At 43.3% G+C, this 19,531-nt stretch overlaps 1 protein-coding gene across 1 annotated transcript in view; it reads right to left on the bottom strand.

Moving 5' to 3' along the window:
• The window catches only part of ADAP1 (ArfGAP with dual PH domains 1), a 97,297-nt gene that overhangs the window by 59,672 nt on the left and 18,094 nt on the right, over positions 1–19,531 (bottom strand). Inside the window, exons 3-4 of the mRNA XM_077828282.1 lie at positions 17,887–17,978; positions 4,092–4,174 (exon numbers count right to left, since the gene is read on the bottom strand). Coding sequence (XP_077684408.1) covers positions 4,092–4,174; positions 17,887–17,978 — 175 coding nt within the window. The remainder of the gene's footprint in view (positions 1–4,091; positions 4,175–17,886; positions 17,979–19,531) is intronic.

Below are 19,531 nucleotides of genomic sequence, written 5' to 3'. Positions count from 1 at the left end.
CTCGTTATTAGACTGTCTGGAAAAGGACCTCGCTTGGAGCTACTGAAAGAAAAGCATTCTCCTATTTTATATGCAATTATCGCAAAGATATTAGAGCACAAAATTGCCCCTGGGATTGGAAGATGGAATTAAATCTTCCAGTGAACACCAGGAAATGGATCTTGATGTCTCTATTAGTAGCAAAATGTTTCGTACGTGGAAACTGGCAATCTAGCGCCTCTCCAGGGAATTCAGAATGGTGAGAAAAATAGTCAAACATAGTGTTAAGGGGGAAAACATAACTTCACATGGAAGACAAAAGAGGGAAAATGCACACTCCAGTGAGATGGTTGTGATATAAGATACCTTTTGTATATGAGGTCATTAATGAACACCAGCGGCCCAGATCCCCTGATGTGTTCCTGCAGTGCAAAGAAGCCATAAGCATGGGGCCACCAGCCACATACTGCTCATTCCAGCATATGGGGAATTGACCAAACTGGTGTTGTGGTTCGTAAGCCACGTCACTCTGGCATTTGGTGGGAGGGGAATGGCCGGAGCATGCAGTGTGGTCAGGACTAGGGCTGGTTGGAAGTGTTGCACTGAAACCGTTTTTTTCGATGAAAAATGTCATTTTCTTCAAAATCAAATCATTTCAGAAACTGCGCTGATTTCAAAGAACAGTCCCATGGGAATAAATATTCTCAAACCAAAAGCTTTTTCCTCTGGACAAATGTTCATGAATACTGAAATGAAATTTCATTTCAGAACTCCAAAATTTTGCTTCATAATTTTATTGGATGGGTTTTTATCAGTTTCAAATTACTTTTACATTATTTCATGAACACGTCAGGAGCAGCAGTGCATAATTTGTGGCTTCTGTTGAGTCGTTGACACAAAGCGTCAAACTGTTTCATAGGAATAGGGACAGTAGAAACTTTGATCTAGAAAAACAAGATGAAATATTTCAATGTGTACTAGGCAGCAACTGCCTTTAATGATTGACAACTAATAAATAAAAAGACTATTTCAAGTATTACATCATATTATGACAAGTCAGCAGCACATATTAGACACTGCTAGTACTGCCATGTTATGAAATAATGTAAAAATTATAAATATAACAAGGAACACATTAAAATGAAATTTTGGAACTCAAATCTTTTGGAAATTCTGATTCATGGGAAATTTTGAAAATTCACTCTGATTTGGATCAAGAATAAATTTTGAAATTTCCAGTGAACTGAAGATTCCAAGTTTCAGCCATCTCCAGTCAGGATTTTCCTCGGTCTTGACAAACGGCAGTTGATCTTGGAGCCATTTGCAGGCAGTGTAAATTAGAGCAGCTCTTAGGTTGCTCTAACTTGTGCCACATGACCAAACTGGCATGCAGCAGGCCTAGGTCTGAGGGACAGTAACGTATCTAACAAGCTTTTTTGCAACCCCATGGCTGATTTGCATTGTGCATTCATTGGCCATAGCTGCAGATCTTGGCTAATATTTCTAGATTACATTTGTGGCTAATATACATGGGCCCTGTGTCAGGTCTTAACTGTGAAATTCTTTTCCCCTCCTCCCCTGCAAAAAAAAGACAAGCTAAAAGCATAAAGCAATGCATATGCATGTAGTTGCATTCCTTTGTCCAGAGACTGACAGAAATGGTTGTGATGTTCATTTAAAAATGTCTCATTGTTCTATTTTGCTCTCTATTTAATTTTTCATGAAGACTTTTTAAAAAAGCAAAAAAACCCAGAGTGCATCAATATGTGCTTAAACAATGCATAGCTTTTCCTGACAATGAAGTTATCAGACAACGCCTGTAAAATATGCAGCTAAAATTAACTCCTGTTTGAGTCCTTGCTACAATATCTATTTAGAACTCTCAAAACACTTAGGCCCCAATCCAAAGCATAGCACTTAAGCACATGCTTTGGACATGCTTTCAGCTTGGAAAAGAGGAAACTAAGGGGAGATATGATAGAGGTATATAAAATCATGAGTAGTGTGGAGAAAGTGAACGAGGAAAAGTTATTTACTTGTTCCCATAATATAAGAACTAGGGGCCACCAAATGAAATTAATGGGTAGCAGGTTTAACACAAATAAAAGGAAGTTCTTCTTCACTCAGTGCACAGTCAACCTGTGGAACTCCTTGCCTGAGGAGGTTGTGAAGGCTAGGACTATAACAGGGTTTAAAAGAGAACTGGATACATTCACGGAGGTTAAGTCCATTAATGGCTATTAGCCAGGATTGGTAAGGAATGGTGTCCCTAGCCTCTGTTTGTCAGAGGGTGGAGATGGATGGCAGGAGAGAGATCACTAGATCATTACCTGTTAGGTTCACTCCCTCTGGGACACCTGGCATTGGCCACTGTCGGTAGACAGGATACTTCGATGGACCTTTGGTCTGACCCAGTATGGCCATTCTTACGTTTTCTTTCTTATGCTTAACTTTAAACACCAGTCATTTTATGGAAGTTAGTGGAATTACTCATGTGTTTGAAGTTAGGCATGTAATTAAAGTGCCTTAACACTAAAGATTAATATTCCGTGGACAGTAAAGTGTTATTCTGTGGGTGTGTATTGTACATATCTTAGTTTATATTTTTCAAAGCTGTCTAGGGGATTTATATATATACATACACCCTTCCCCATCCATTAAAATTAACGGACTGTATATAAATCTGCTAGGCAGCTTTGAAAATCTGAAATACACCACTTTTATACATACATATACACACACACACTCTCTCTCTCTCTCTCTCTCACACTAATATGTACATTACATATAGTGACATAGAACCATAAAATGGCATAGCAGAAATTCTTTGAACATAAGCTGGGTATACATGAGGTCAGATTTTAATTGTAGCTCTATTAGCAGCAAACCGCAGGTGCTACCTGCTTATTATTAGGCTCCACAAGCAGCATGAAATTAATAGTTTAACCTTTTCGTCACTAACATGGTCCTTGTTAATATAATTATTCCGGCGCCATCCATGCACATAGCTGGTGTAAAAAAAACAAAAAAAAAAGTACAGTATAAATACAGAATAAATTCAATGCCACCTTCATCTGATGAAAAGAAAAGAACAGGAAACCAGCCAATTTTATGTCTCCTTTCACGTCACCCACAACAGCCTCAAAAGTAATGTTCGCCAAATCCCATACTTCCACTTAAAAAGATCCCCAACAAATTCTTCTGAAGATCCATCTGCTCCACAAGTCAATCTATCTACGAACTCCACAGTTCCTCGCTGTATTGTATTGCATGCGTTGATTGGAACTATTTGGAGGAGGGACTTCAATGGCTGCATGGAAAGCCTTTTCAACGGTACACTTGTTATGCCATGGGCTTGACCCTGCTCCACTGAAGACAATGGGTGTTTTACCATTGACTGCAATGGGAGAAGGATCAGTCCCTATATACATAAGTAATAACCTCCTGGCCTGAAGTTAATGGGGAGGTGGGGTGGATCCCACGACTTCTGAATCAAATCAGATGGCTTAGCTATCATTGTGATAATTCTAAAGAATAAACCCCCTATTTCTTTTGTTAAAAACAACAGTCAACTTGCATTAATGGCACTTAAACGTTGGCTGAATTTTTGACCCTAACCACAAGAGCAGGTACCTGTGGGTACACACACACACAGTCACCTTGCATGAAAAACAATTTAAAAATATTGCCCCCAAACACTTATCTACAAAGACATCACAACAAACCAAATGAGTTAATAACCCCACTTCATCATTCCCAAAGGAAAACTCTTCCTGGTCATATCCTTACCAAGTAGTGACCTATATTTTAATTCCTATTAACACACCCAGCAACCAGAAAGTATCCTATTTGTACTTTATTTGTTGGTCACATGCATGGCCCAAAGCCCACTGAAGTCAATGAAATGACCCCTCCATTGATTTCATCGGGCTTTGAATCGGACTCTGAAGTCTCGACCCAACCCCAAGGGTAGTCTTTTCCCAAGGAGTTGCACTTTCCCCTCCTGTCTAGGGAGCTGTAATTTTTTAATGTTATAGAAAAGGAGACCATGGAAAGTAAATGGATGCTTTTGTACACAGCAAAAATCATCTGCTGAGAATTTCTTTCACTACCTGCAGAATAAGGCTCTTGCTTCTCAGTGTAAATGAATTCTTTTCTTTCATATTTGGCTCTGATCCACTGTTCTCGTAGCAGTCTGAAAAAAAAACACAGAAAAGGAGACATAGTCCAGAATAAGCTAAAAAATAATTTATGATCATTAATTCTTCAATGGAAATGTGAGTGCAAGTTGAAAGCCCTCCAAAAATTAAACTGTACATGAGCCGGAGTCATTGGCTTGGCTTGGGTTTCCTCTGTTTGTCAGTTAGACCACAAGTTGATTCTTGTGCCCACAATTCTAATGGAACTTTTAAAAATGTATATGCAAAAATTAGCAGAGTAACTCAGCATCTAGCCTCAGTGCAAGAAGTCCTTCTTAACATAAGAGTAATTTCAAATATTATTTCATTTCAATTTGGAATGCTAGGCCAGGAAATACTTTTGTCGGATTGAATTCTTTAACTAGGGGGATCAGTCCAGGAACAAAAGGAGAAGATTGTCTCAACGCTGCTGGTATAGAGCAGAAATCAGGCATGCCAATGACAATGCATTTAAACGGTTGACTTTTCAGCAATTAAAGATTGAGAGGTATCGTCTCTTCTCAATGCCTGGAGCCTATGCAAAGAGATCTCTGTGCATCAGGATGAGACGGTACTCCTCAGTGTAAAAGAGCTGAACTCGAAGCGCATAGCAGAAAACTGTAGAAAACCATCCATCTATTATTAAATGCCCTACATTTCCAACTGAAATCTCCAGAAAGGAAACTGGTGTCATTTATACTGCACACAAGATCTTTATTTTCAGAAAAACATTTAGATCAAAGATTACAAATAAATTAAAATAAAAAAGTCACTGCTAGCATTAATGAGGGTATTTGGCCTGGAATTTGCTGTAGCCTCAAGACTGTTTTAATTGTTCCTAATTGTCTATTGACCTACAATCTTAAGAGCACCACGTGTTACTCCAAGTTTGTTTCTTTGTGGGCACATTTAGAAGTAGGTTATACTGATCTCAGCAAGAGTATCACTCAGCAATGACCTCATATTGGGTTAGATTTGCTCATCATTTGCAGAACTCATGGCACTTCAACCCCATCATATCTGTGTGACCAAATAAATAATGTGTTCATGGAAGGAGAACATATGTATTCATGCTTTTATGAAAATTAAACACAGTATCTGCTTGGCATAACTTCCTCATTCTCAGAAAACGCTTCAGAGGAGAAAAAAAGTGTTAATTTTTTTTAAATTGATATATTTGGATACAGAATGCTGAGATAGCTCAAATGATATCAGACTTCCATTGCATCTGACCTCTCTGCCTTTTCCCCTCCCTCTTCCCATCCACTTGTTCCTTCCTTTCGTTTTTTGCCTCTTTGTGTATGTCTTTTTCTTTTATTGTTACCCCAACCTTAATGTATTATGTCTGTGTAATATTGCCTGATTCTGTATGGTCTGGCCTTGCAACTTTGACAAGTTGTAAAGTTGCATGATTGCATTATTTGATTGGATAGCCTGTGAAATGTGCAGTATTTGGGTAGCACCTACAAGCTGTAATTCATTTAGCTTTTGTATTTGTTTCCTTATGAAAATGAATACAAAATTCATCATAAAAAATCATTTCTAGCTGCAGCAAACAACTTAATCAAATTTACAAGAGAATATTCATCCATATCAGTAGGTATAATCATTTCCTGGTCTGTAAATGTGGGGATAGTGATATTTCTTTTCTCCCATCCATTGTCTGTTTTATCTACTTAGATTATAAACTTTTCGGGGCAGGAACTGACTCTCGCTATGGGTGTGTCTACACCACAAATGAAGGTGTCACTGGAGCATGGGTCGGCACATCCATTCTATCTTTAATCTAGCAAGCACAGGTAACAACAGCAGTGTCGACAGGGTGGCATGGGCTAGCCACCTGAGTTCAAGCCTGCCAGGGAGCTTGGCTATGTACTCCGGGGGCTGGCCCATACCAAAGCCCACGTCACCATGTCTACGCTATTCCTGTTACCCAGGCTACCCAAATTTAGGCTAGCATGAGCATGCCTAACTGCGCTACCACTACACCTTCACATGCTGTGTAGACATACCCGGTGTGTACACACAGTGAACAGGCCAACTGGGCCCAATCTCAGTTGTGAACTCTAGGCATTACTACAATATAAATGTATTGGATCTGCCTTTCCCCCTTTGCCTCCAAATCCCTTTTCGTCTTATTTTCATATCTGATCCTTAATTGTTAGGTTTGTAGCTGTAATCCAGACTGTAAACTCTACAGAGCAGCACAGATCTTGTCTTCTTATGTTTGTAAAGGGCTATGTCCATCTAGGAAGCTACAGACCTATTACGCGACGTAATCACAAATACGTTTAAATTTTACTATCCTACTATTTTCTTCAGTTTGGCTGTTGCAGAAGGCCAATATCTCCTCAGCCAAACTAAAACCTCCACACCTGCTACTCTTTCGGGGATGAGGGCTGGTACCTGTGGCACAGCTGAGAGAGACACTGAGGGACCAACGAAAACCATCAAATTCAGATATGGTCATGTCCACGGCTGAACATTCGAGAAGCTGATCAGAACTGAATCTTGGAAACTTTTCAAACAACACTAGTCAGAATTTACCTTGGGGAGGAAAATTCAGAGCACCCACATTAACTTCAATGGAGTCTGCTAATTTCAATAGGAGCTGCACCCGCTTCGTACTTCTGAAAGTCAGGCTTCTTATGTAGGTGCTTAAATATGGATTTAGGTTCACGTACACAAGTTTGAAACACATCCCCTTACTGTACAATGCAAATTCTACAGCAGGTATTTTAGGTCATCCGTACGCCTTAGGAAACACTTTTCTACAATTCTGTATTTTCTATGAAACTGGCAATGCTCAAGAATCTATGTTTCTACACACACCTGCAGATGTGCACAAATTCATGAGCCATTATGCTGGGACTCCGATCTGTTTGATCAGGGCTCTGCATGAGCAGGTCAGTTGCAGGATGCACTCTATACGCTTATTTGGCTGTTAAGGCCTGATCCTGAGAGGTCTGAATCATTTGCAACTCCCAAGGAAATCCTGGACCCATTGAACTCACTGGCAAGATTCCTATTAAGTTCAGTAGGGGCTGGATTTCTGCGCTGGTGTGAGCAGGAGTTGTAAGTGGTTAGGACCAATGAAGCCTTAATTGAAGGCTTCAGAACACAGAGCCCACTGATTTCAATGGCAGTCCTTCCACCGTTTGCACTGGACTTTGGATCAGATCCATGTTTCACTTTAATGAACCCTTGGGGCTGCTCTACATATGTGCTGTAAACTTATTTCTGCATGTTTGATTTTAGCTGTATTTACCATGATGTAGGCTCTACATAAACTGAACTGAAGGGTAAAGAAGTAAAGAATTAAAGAAGCTGGGACAGACAATACATGCCAAATAGAGAACCAAATATGGAAAACTCCCATTAACATGAATAGGAGTTCTCTAAGCAGAAATAATGGCTGCCATTTATTAGGTTTATAGTGACCAGTGGGCCCTGTAATGAGGTTGATATTTCTAGGAATGATCCAATTTCTATTTCAAAACTTAGAAGATACACAGCTTTTGCAATCTGATCCAAAACTTACAGCCCACCTAAAGTCTGTCAGACTGTTAGATACAGGGAATGTGTCATTCCTGGCAAATGACTAGAAGGATGGTAGTGGGCTCTTTGTTCTGTAATTAACACAAGAGCAAACTGAAATAAAAAATCAAAATGAGAGCAAAATTTAATGGAGGAGAAGAAAATAGAACAGGTCTTGAATATGCTACCACTAAAATAAATGGAAAACTCCCATTTGAATGAAAGAGATGGCACAGCAAGACGTCAAAGAAAGGGTCAGATGGCATTGCGCTTGAGAACTCGAAATCTCAATTTTTTTTTTTTTACTTGTTTGCTTTTGGAAATGAGAATGTGCCATTGACAAAGTAGATGGTTTCAGGTCAAAGGGACAGCAGCAAAGGTTCCAGATGGAGTCAGTTGAGTCATTTTAGTTCTGAGTCAGATGCCATTTAAAATGAAGCAAGTAGCTGGCACAGATTCAGGACAAGTCTCTGTCTAATAATGTTTTAAAAAATACCACATCACAGGAAAAATATATTTATGGAGGTGAAATTAATAGGAAAGAAACAGATGTCTTCCTCCCTTCCTCACTGCTTCAAAGCCATTTTCCATTGAAAATATAAAGCAAAAACACTAGGAGTGTCCAATAAAGAGCTGGCTGGAGAATAGGGTATTTTCCCCTTGAAAAATATTGATGAAAAAAATTCATTTTCATCCAAAAAAAATAATAATAAAAAAATTCCATGGAACATTTCGGCTTATTGTTGAAAGTCCAAAACCTTTTGGCTGAAAACATAAAGTTTTGGTTGGGAAACATTGAAATGAAATATTGGGTCAATCCAAACAGAACATTCCATTTTGGAGCAGTCTGACAAACTGTATCTGCCTGCACCGCCACAGTGCTTCATGGGAGGTGTAATTAGAGTACCTTATGCCCCCAGTCTCCCTTACCGCCAGGCTCCCTGGTTGGACTACATCTTCCATGATGCCCCGAAGTCTCCTATCTTGCATCATGGAAGTCACCTGGCTCTGAGGCATCATGGGAGATGTAGTTCAGCCAGAAAATCTAGCCCACATAGGAGAATAGGGACATAAGGCACACAAACTATGATTCCCATGTAGCACTGTGGTGGCTCATGAGGATGTAGTTCAATGTTGAATCAAGCCAAAACAAAGCCTTGTGATTTGGGAAATGTCCTTTCTGAATTGAAAGGTTTGGTTTTCAGGTGCTGGGTTTTTTTGACAAAAAGTTTCCACAGAAAGCAGACACGTTTCACAAACAATTTTGTTTAATCAAAAACACACAGTTTTCCATCAAGAAACAATTTTGACTGAAAATTTTCAACTTGCTCCAATCCAATGCCAATTTTCCTTGAATAAACAGTCTCCCTCCAGCTTCAGTGTCACAGATATGAAGAATTCAGAGTAGCAGCCGTGTTAGTCTGTATCCCCAAAAAGAAAAGGAGGACTTGTGGCACCTTAGAGACTAACACATTTATTTGAGCAGATCCGATGAAGTGAGCTGTAGCTCACGAAAGCTTATGCTCAAATAAATTTGTCAGTCTCTAAGGTGCCACAAGTCCTCCTTTTCTTTTTGGAGATATGAAGAAAGAAAAGCAACCAAAAAACACTTACACTCTGGTTAAAAACACCTGCTCAGTTAAAGTCATTGCATAGGGACGGACCAGTTAAACACCACATCTGGCTCACAGCAGCATTGTTTTTTAAAATGGTGAGCATTTGGGTTAGAAACATGCAGGAAACAGCCTTTGTATCTGTACTGTTTGTAACCCAGAACTCCTCCGTGAATTAAATAAATCAATATGAATGAATAGTCTTTAGGACTCATGGCAAAAGACAAGATGATTTGTATGGGGGGGGGGCAGATTCCATAGCACTGAATCGAGGAAAGTCGGTAGATTACAAGCAATCATGTGCCAGTAGAAGTTACCAAATTCAGTCAAGAGTTTCAGAAGTGACCAGTGATTCTGGGTGTCCAGCCTGCGACACCATAAAGAGTTCTGATTTAGAAAGTGCTGAGCATCCCCTCTCTGAAAGCAGGCCATTTTACAATGTCTCAAGTTGGGCAATGGTGACTTTTGAAAATGTTGGCCGTAACACCTTAGTAAGTAGGCAAGAGTCAGGTATAAAATGAAACCCTTAACCACTATGTTTTATGGCTAAAGGGAAAGAAGATCTTGTTAGTATCGTTACCAGATTCCAGTAGCATTGGCTATTGTCACGTTTCCATGACAGTTGTTTTCATAGGCTCACAACTTTCTGAAACATTCACCCGGGGAAGCGACAATTTGGAAACAGTGCCTCAGGGCCATACGTTGATAACAACTAGGGTTTGCACAGAGAGCGGCTGACAGTATGGTGGCAAAGCCATGGAGAACGGCAACTGGTTAATTCTGCAACACGTGCAGTGTGTTGTGGCCCACATCTACCTGCAGGTAGCCCACAGCCCTTGAAGATTCTAACCTCTCTTGCACCAACCTATGAGGCTGGTTGCCAAACCAGGACTGCACTGTGTGCACCAAGCAGGACTTACTTGGACATATTATTTGTATTACAACAGCATGTAGAGAAGGGGCGGGCAAACATTTTGGCCCGAGGGCCACATCGGGTTTGCAAAACTGTGGCTGTGCCTCCCCAAACAGCCTGGCCCCCTGCCCCTTATCCACCCCCTCCCACTTCCTGCCCCCTGACTGCCCCCCTCAGAACCCCTGACCCTTCCAACCCCCTGCCCGCTCCTCGTCCCCTGACCGTCCCCTCCAGGGACCCCCCACCCCTAACTGCCCCCCCGGGACCCCACCCCCTATCCAACCCCCCCTCTCCCCCGTTCCCTGTCCTCTGACTGCCCCCCAGGACTCGCTGCCCCTTATCCAACACCCTCGCTCCCCACCCCCTTACCATGCCGCTCAGAGCGGCAGAACTGGAAGCCGCGCCGCCTGGCCGGAGCCAGCCATGCTACCCGCACAGCGGCATAGCTGCGGGGGTGGGGGGACAGCAAGGGAGGGGCTGGGAGCTCGCCTCCGCGGCCGGGAGCTCAAGGGCCAGGCAGGATGGTCCTGCAGGCCAGATGTGGCCCGTGGGCCGTAGTTTGCCCACCTCTGACCTAGAGGCCCCAAACTGAGACTGGGGCCCTGCTGTGCTAAGGGCTGTACAAACACTTAGCAAGAGAGAGCCTCGGACAGCTCACAGTCTCAACAGACAGAGCGCGAGCGGGGAAACACATACAGAGATGGGATACGACTTGCCAGTGCTTATAGAGCAAGTCAGTGGTAAACTGGGAGTGTCACCCAGTTCTCCCGATTCCCAGTCCAGGGTCCCGGTCACTGGACCTCACTGCCTCTTCTCAGTGCAGCTTAAGCCCGATGTAGCAGAGGTATTTCTGGCTAGGTATAGTAGCACCAAATTGGTGCCGGCGTTGTATGATGCTTCTCTGCAGGTTGGACCTGAGTACCTAGGTGAAATGCCAAAAGACTCCTCATGGGATGTGTTCAGACTACAAAACAGAAGACGCATAGAGGCAAATAAGAATGGAAGATTTTTTTTTTTTAAGTTTGACATAAGACTTCTGCTAATTGCCTACAGTTTCCACTATCAGGTGCCACAGGCTCATCTGACCAGACACAGACCCCCTGTGGCTTAGCTTACCATCCAGTCTCCCTGTCACACCCTTTTTAACAGGCTGGGGAAGCCAATTTTCAAACTCCATCTTCTGTGTGAGAACTGCCTTGCTTAAAGATACAAAAACCCAAATAATAATAAAAAAGAGATGTATTTTTTATGAAAAGGCCACCTGTTGTATGATTCAAGTATGGAAAATTCACAATAGCACAAACATGGGACCTGGCTAAAAGAAGCATGTGGCCTGAGAGACAAAGGAGCTCCCGCAATGCTCCATATCCTGATGATTTATTGAGCCCCAACAACATGCTCAATGCTGTACAAAGTGTAGAAGACACGGTCACCGTCATCATAGCTACCTATATTAGCTAATGCCCATTTATGATGGTTTCAGAAGTTCTCACTTGCTTATTTCTAAAAAAAATGACTACACCAAATAAATCAATCATCCTCCGCAAACCACCACTGGTATCTCATGGCTGGTGCAAAGTGCAATCAAAACAATTACACTTCTACGAAGCTAGAAGTCATTCTTAATAGTTGCTTAACATAGACAGACTACAGTGGCATGGCTAGAAAGAACAACACAAGTTAGAATACACCGCTAGAACCTGGCTTAATAGGCCTAATCCAAAAGCCTTTTCAAGTCCATGGGAGCCTTTCCCTTGTCTTCACTAGGCTTTGGCCCAAAAGTGGCTATGTAAATGGGTAGATAGTCTTCTCCCTTAGCAGATCTATTCCATGCATGTTTTCACACCTGCTGCCTTCAGAGACATAAACATGGTCTACTGTGTTTGCTCTTGTGAGGTCTGAAGACGCAACCCAGCTGTGAGTGTGAGAGCTGGATCCTAGCTCTGTTTGCAGAACATCAACAGAATGGCTTTCTAAATTCCAGTCTGTTACATTTGTGCAAATCCACTTAAGGCAATAGAGTTACACAGTTGTAACTGATGGCATGATCTAAAAACAATGGGATTGCATAGACAAGAGGGAAACAAATTGGGCAGAATTTGGTACACAGAAACCCCATTACTGATGCTGCTACAGCTGCTGCATGGGCAGGGGAGGACCCAGCTTCACTTTCAGGGCCCAGCATGGGTTTGCAGGGCTGGTAGTTAGGGGAAAAGACAAGAACAGAACAGAAGAAGCGAGCATCTAACGATCTGTGAATTGAGCATATTAAACCTGGAAAAAATATCAATAAATAATCATAGTTGCTTTTTCAACTAGAGCAGTGCTTTGAATGACTGAACACATTTTTAAAGTACTTATAACTGCACAATAGCAATGATATTAGAAACCACTATTTTTCTACCTATAATTATCTCTTTTTATATTCATAGAACTATCCAGGGCATGGACCCTACTGGGACATTGCTGTTTCTTGGATGATTTGAAAGCACCTGACCGCTCTGGCTTGTCATCTCACCATACCCCAGGTACGGCAACAGCCCATGGTACTCTGTACTCTTATTTAAATCTAATGTGTCCTGCGCTCCCACCAGAAGCACTTGGGCACTGAATGCTGATTCATTAAAATATTATATTGTTAAAGATGAAGGGCCTGACGCTGATTTCACTCACATCAACGTAAGCCTTGAATAACCAAGATTAAAACCTGGTCCAAAGAAACGTATAGACTGAGGCAACACACTAGATTTCACTTATAGCATTAGTCATGCCACAGCAGGATTACAACTCAATCTGAAGATCTTGCTGCTGGTAAGTACTGAGTGAAGGTGTGGATTTAGATCCACAGAAAGTAAAGCCATATACAGAGGGGCGTTTCTGTATTTTTCTAATCGGTTTTCAGCCAGCTGCGTCGACAAATTAAGACTTGTCTTTGCCTCTGTTGACAAGTATTGGTAGGCTTCCTTCTTCATCCAAAGCTCACCTCGGGTACGTCTACCCTGCAGCTGGGACTGAGCCGCCCAGTCCAGGCAGACAGACTCACACTAGAGAGGCTCAAGCTAGCAGACTAAATAGAGCCGCGTGGATGTTCCAGCTCTGGGGGAGACTCGGGCGAGCCACCTAAGCTCCGACCCAGGGGGTCAGGTGGCCTTGAGGCACGAATGCCAGAAGCTCCTGAGAAGTGGAGCCCTGCCCCTTCCCCCTTGAGTCCCAATCCTTTCCCCGCCGCTCCACCCTTTTCCCCGGGCCCTGCACGCCGCTTGCTCCTCTCTACGCCGTCCCCCTCCCCCGCTCTCCCTTAAGACTATGCCCTCCCACTTTTAAAAGTGATGGGGCCATGGCCCCCTGGCCCCTCCGTTCTGGCTCCCCTGACTTGAGGGCTCCAGCCACTACCCGACCTACCACCCGAAGTGCAATGTCCACACTGCTATTTTTACTCACACTCAGCTCGTGTGAGTCTGTCTACCAGGGCCGGGAGGCCCCCTCCCTGCAGTAGACATATGGTTAGAGCATGATCCTACAAATCCTTACTCACCCTTGCAGTCCTTGCTCATAGCGAAGAGTGAGTAGTCAGAGCTTCGCCTTTACCAGTCGGACCACTCCTGCGAGTCGGAGGCTGCAGGTATCGGAGGCTGCAGGAGCAGGCATGTCAACCACAGCTCAGACAACCCTCCATGTGTGACTGTTTCCTGAATAGCCCTCGTTCCATGCTTGCAGTGCCTCTGCTCCCTAGCAAAGGGGGTTGGCTAGATACTGTAGCAAATCAATGTGCGTAATGAACACCCGACCTGGATTCCTTTGGGCTGCCAGATGACCGATAGCTGTTTTCCTATCCTAGCCCCTCTCTAAGGGTCACTTGCACCAGGCCACTCATGTACATCACCTGTAACTTAAACACTATTGAAAGCCTCTCCCAGTTTCACCAGGAACAATGGCTTGTTGCCTTACTTTTCTTGATGTTGCTAGCACAGTTTAAGAAGCTGGCATGTAAACACCCAAAGCACATGGAATCACCTGAGAGGACGCTACAGAGCATATGAAGTGCATTTGTAGACAGGGTTCCAGGTGTGTTTTAAAGCACAGTGTTGTCTAATTTTGCTCAGAGTAAGTACAGACAACACAGTGAATGAAACACTGCCAGCATCTGGGCTCTGTTAGGCTTTCCCCGGGCAAGCCTGAAATGCAGCTAAGAGAGCTAGACTAACTGGGCTTGGAAACAGCTGCAGACGTGGCTATTTGTCCTAGAGTGGACAGCTTGCGCTTCTGGCTACAGACTACCCTATAGTCTCAATTGCATTGGTATCAAGTAATTTCTGTCTTTGCTGGTAGGAGGACTGGATTTCAGACCACTTTCCTCTGTATCACAAGAGAGGCTAAACCAGGAAAATTAACATGACGAATGTTTTGTACAGAATCTTTCAAGAAGCTGTAAATAGACTGGCGGTTTCAGTCCAGCAATGCAAGAGAGAAAATCAGCAGCAGTTTCCTCTTGCACATGCACGGATGCACGGTGGTGACCATTCCCACAGCAGCTAAGCCCTGGGGATGAGCTGAGCTGCACCACCCCAATGGGGACTCTGGGAGACCTGCTTCAAGGGTGTTACCAGGTCTGTAAGAGGATGGAGGCTGTTGAACCATTCAGTAAGGGGTGCTCCCCTCCATAGCTGGCCAGCTCGGCTTGTCCGGGGGGAAAAGGAGTGGCATGGCCTTTTGTGGGGGTCTAACAAGAAGGAGTTCTTGTTTGACTGTGGCTGGGAAGTCAACAGGGAAGGTTCTTGTGTCCTCCCTTCTTCATATGCACTTGGGAGGCCAGACACTATCTGAGCCCTTGCTTGGTGTCAACAACACCATTCTTAGAAGAGCCCTGTCCCGTCCTTCGGCACAGTGCAACCTGTCTGAAGGGACTGCCCCAGGGGTGAACAAAAACTTGGCAATCCAGCCAAGACGTGTCTTTAACCAAAGGTCAATCAAAACTGTATGAGAAACCTCGGGGATGATTATGTAAAGTATTATTGCCACCACTTGTGAATAGGGAAACTGGGTCAAAGAGATTCAGTGGCTTGCATGGGGAGGCGGGGGTCTTGTCGATTCAGCATGGGAATGGCAGGCAGCTGGCACCAGATTGTGTCACTGCTGGGCTGTGCGACCTTGGAGAGGTCACTTCACTTTCTCTAAACCTCGGTTGGGATGCAATCACATTTACGTAACTTCCCGGGGGGGCTAGGAGGCCTTATTAAATAATAGGCCTTGTCTTCCAAACTTATTTGTGAAAGTAGCTCTTCATCACAGGGGAAATCCCACTGACGTTAATGGGACTCACTCACACGAGCAGAATTTAAAAGGTCTGGCTCAACATCTGATGCATGTAAGCAAAGCATTAAGGTCAGGCAGAGGCAGAGGCAGGAACAGATCCTGGCAGGTTCTGAATGCCCGGCCCTGTAATCAAGGCTCTGGGCCATGCTCCCTCTATGGAGAGGCAGAAAATTTGGGCAAAAAAGTAGCAAATTGTAGAAATATCATGAATTTGTAAAGACGCACTTTTTTCCCCCGTTGAAATGACTTTTTGAGATGACTGAGCTCCAGTGTTCCAGCCGGAATTCTGTTATTTTTCCTACGAATACAATGGCCACAACTCTAGGTTCTTGGGTGATGTTTTCCTAACCAGTCCTTAGAAACGTGACCCTCCAGGATGAATGGGGCTCCAATTGTGCCCTGGGGGCAGGCTGTTTGTTTTATGGTTTGGTGTCACTCTTCTGAGAGGGAGCAGGCTTTTTTGCGGAACAGTAACAAGATGAGGTTGTTTTCCATTTTACAGCATTATTGTTCTAAAGGAGTCATTTACAGTAATTTACTCAAATCATTTCTCTAACTGTAAGTACTGGGATCTGATACCAAAAATCATATCAGACCAAAATCATGATCTGGTAACACTTTGCAAATGAACAATTCTCTAGTGCCAAGCCAAGACAGACTCAACCTGGTGCTTCCAAAATCCTACACTTACCATTGGTATTTTAAAACAAGGGTTGGGGAGAAAAAGACACACACAGATTCTAGCACACAATAAGAGAAATCAGTTAGGGATCCCATACACTCTCTTCCTCTCCATGGAAGATTTGTTTTGAAGAAAAAAAAAAAAGATAGAAAACTAAGAGAACTAACTTTTCTTGACAGCTATAGCAACAGGATTAAGAATCTAGTAAAAGCAGTATCATGCACATGGGTTCGATCTAGGACTTACTGGGAGGTATTTTCTGGTCTGCTTTAGGCAGGAAGTCAGATTTGATATTTAATATGGGCCCTTCTGTGAATCCTTCAATCATTTCCCCCACTCTCAGCAGGGAAGCAGAGCCAAGGCCCCAGCTTGAGAACAAAGGGAAAGATGGCAGGTGGTAGGGTTAAGAGTTGCCCTCTGCAGACAGGCAGAGCCCGCAACTTGGACTGACAAAGGGACAGAGAGACAGAGCCTGGAATGGAATCCAGAGCAGCTTGGCTGGCTGATTGCACTGGCATGGCCAGATGGACTACGTCTTAACCTTTCTCTGTACTAACCCAAGGACTTCCGACGCTGTGTTCCAGTTCACTGATAACCCCTACTATGTTTTTAAAAGGCTGCCAGGTGTCCCTGCATATACTTGCTGAGGTACATGGGTCCCTGAAGGATGCACAAGTCCCTGACCAAGAGTCTCTCTCAGTTGGACTCACTGGGCAGAGCTCCCGGCATGAAACAGGAGTGCCGGAGCCTAGAGGCTCAGTCTCATAGGCATTGAGACCATGTAGCCCCATCTTAAGTACAAGTATGACCCCTTGGGGAGAGGGGAAGGTCTGCCAAACAGAAGGGATTCCTCCAAGGGTCCATTTAAAAGCTGGAGCATCCATGTCGATCCATGACAGAGTGACAAAGTGGTGCTGTCATTTGCCGATTGGCCAACACTATAACCTCATTCCTGGAAGTACTGCCTTCCAGGGGCCCAATGTTGCAGAGTGCTGGCTTCAATTGGTGTCAAGGGCACACTGGACTTTGCAGGATTGGGCCCTAGAGATGGGTCTAATCAGACAAGCAATATAAACAGATTTTCTCCCCTCCCTTCAAATGCTGAAGCAGAGTAATTTTGGGCATACTATGGCACCTTTGTCATGTTGGATTCCACCACTCTAATAATCCCAGCCCATTGTGAGTGTTTACCCGCATAGTACTATGTAGAGTCTCTCTTTTATTGTCCTATCCTGGAAGATTATGTCTTGGGCATATGATGATAGCTTTCACACTACAGAAAAGAGCATCTTTGTATTACAAACAACAGCATAGCATCTAGTATATCAGATGGTAGGGCCATGTTTTCATGCAGAAGGGCTATTTTAAAAGGTGGGGGAGGGTCTAAAAACCATAGTTAAAAATTCCTTAGAAACTTGGAAGGGTCCAGGGAATGAGCAATCTATTGACTCTTCCCTGCCCCATCCAACTGTAGTTATTAAATAAAATCTCATGCATAGTACTAGCCTCCCATATAAATCCAGAGGAATGGAACTTCTCAGGGCCCTTTATAACTGAAACCCCGCTGGGGAATTTAAAACCAAACCAAACCCTGAAAACTAAAATATTACAGAGGCTGCAGTTGCACAAACAAATAAATGCTGTTTACAGTGAAAATATTTAGTTACTTACTGACAGTCAGGAAATGTTGGTTTGTAATAAAATGGTGGTATTTTAGATTCATATCTTGCTTTTGCTACATTGTTTCCATTTGTGGCCATAAACTGTGAGAGGGAAAAGAAAAAAAAAAACAGAAAAAATTTAGCAATTTTAGCTCTGGTTCTTTCACCCATCTCTGGTTCAACAGAGTAGTAACAGTACTCAATTCTGCACACACGTATGGCAACACTCCATTGGGGCTTCTTATGGAAGGACGTGCTAGATCTTGTAGTCGTGTATCTGCAGGATAGGACCCATAGATTTCCATTTCTCTTAGCAGCTGCTGTCGTCAGCATGATGCATCATTCATCAGGCAGTTGACTATATAGGCTGCTACAAACTTGGGAACAACCTCTTCCATCAAGATTGGACATTTCATCCCCGGGTCCAAATTCTGCCCTTGGTCACATGTGTGATCCCCACTGGTTTCATTGGTAGGTGTAGGTCAATGCATGGAACTAAGGGCAGGTCTCCCCATTTCACACTGGCGGATTCTCCAAGCCAAATTCTGCCTTAACTTGGCCATGTTCAAGGGCAGAATCTGGCACTGAATCTGCTCCCTGGTATTTCTACCCTAGCCAAATGACAGTCAGAAAAAGATCCTCTGATTTTATTATTGTTTTAAAGAAATCTGTACCTATTTTTGCTCCTTGGGAAAGATTAAGTTATCGGCATAAAAATGAAGGGTGAAGCTTCTGTACAAAGCCACTCCAATAAGCTAAATCTCCTGGAAGAGCCCCCTGCTGTTGATGGTGCATGAGGATGTGCAGGACTCAGCAATTAGTTTGTGTCTTAATCCAATTCTGGCCCTTTTGTTATACAAGGAAGCAGAATTTAAGAGCTATACTGACAAGAGCTCTTGCAATTCACACCAGCGAATGATTACCCTGACCAGCCTCTAGGTCTCACTATGCTCACTCCTCATAGGTACATGCCTTTGAGGAGTGCAATTCCTGCTGCTATACAGCAGAGAGAAGGAGAAGCAGCTGTTCCCCTGCCTCTGACACTTCAGTGGCATAAATGTAATTTGCACTCAGAGGTGTTGGCAGGCAAAATTTAGTTGATCAACACACCACCCCTATTTCACATTCAGGGAAAATGAGGATCAGAGAGGTTATGATCAAGGGATGAAATCCTGGCTCCATTGACCCAAGTCAATGAGAATTTTTCCACTGACTTCAATAGAGCCAGGATTTCATGCAATTTTTTCATAAGTGGCCTCTGAGTTTGGGTGACCAGCTCAAGACGCCTTGTGCGTGATATTCAGTGGTACTGAGCACTCACAACTCATACTGAAGTCAACAAAGGCATGGATGCTCATCACTCCTGAAAAATCACACCCAACATGCCTCAAACTGGCCCCTGGAATGGAAGAATCAAGGAGTCAGTACCCACTTTTGAAACCCGAGGCTTACATGACCTATCCAAAGTTTTACGCAAAATCAGCATCACAAGGAAGGCTAGAACTTTCTCTCCTGGAGAATAAACTACAGGAAGTAGGTTGAAGGTTGGCAGTTTAGTTTAAAGGTACTTTTAAACCTTCATCCTACAACTACCTCAGCAACAACAACATTAGAAAATGGACTTGTTTGCTGCCCTTTAACATGATTAGTCAGTC

This window comes from Eretmochelys imbricata, chromosome 10 (genome assembly GCF_965152235.1).
Source record: "Eretmochelys imbricata isolate rEreImb1 chromosome 10, rEreImb1.hap1, whole genome shotgun sequence".
Taxonomy (NCBI): Eukaryota; Metazoa; Chordata; order Testudines; family Cheloniidae; genus Eretmochelys; species Eretmochelys imbricata.
The sequence above is the reverse complement of the archived record's forward strand: the minus strand, read 5'-3'. Positions and strand labels throughout refer to the sequence as shown.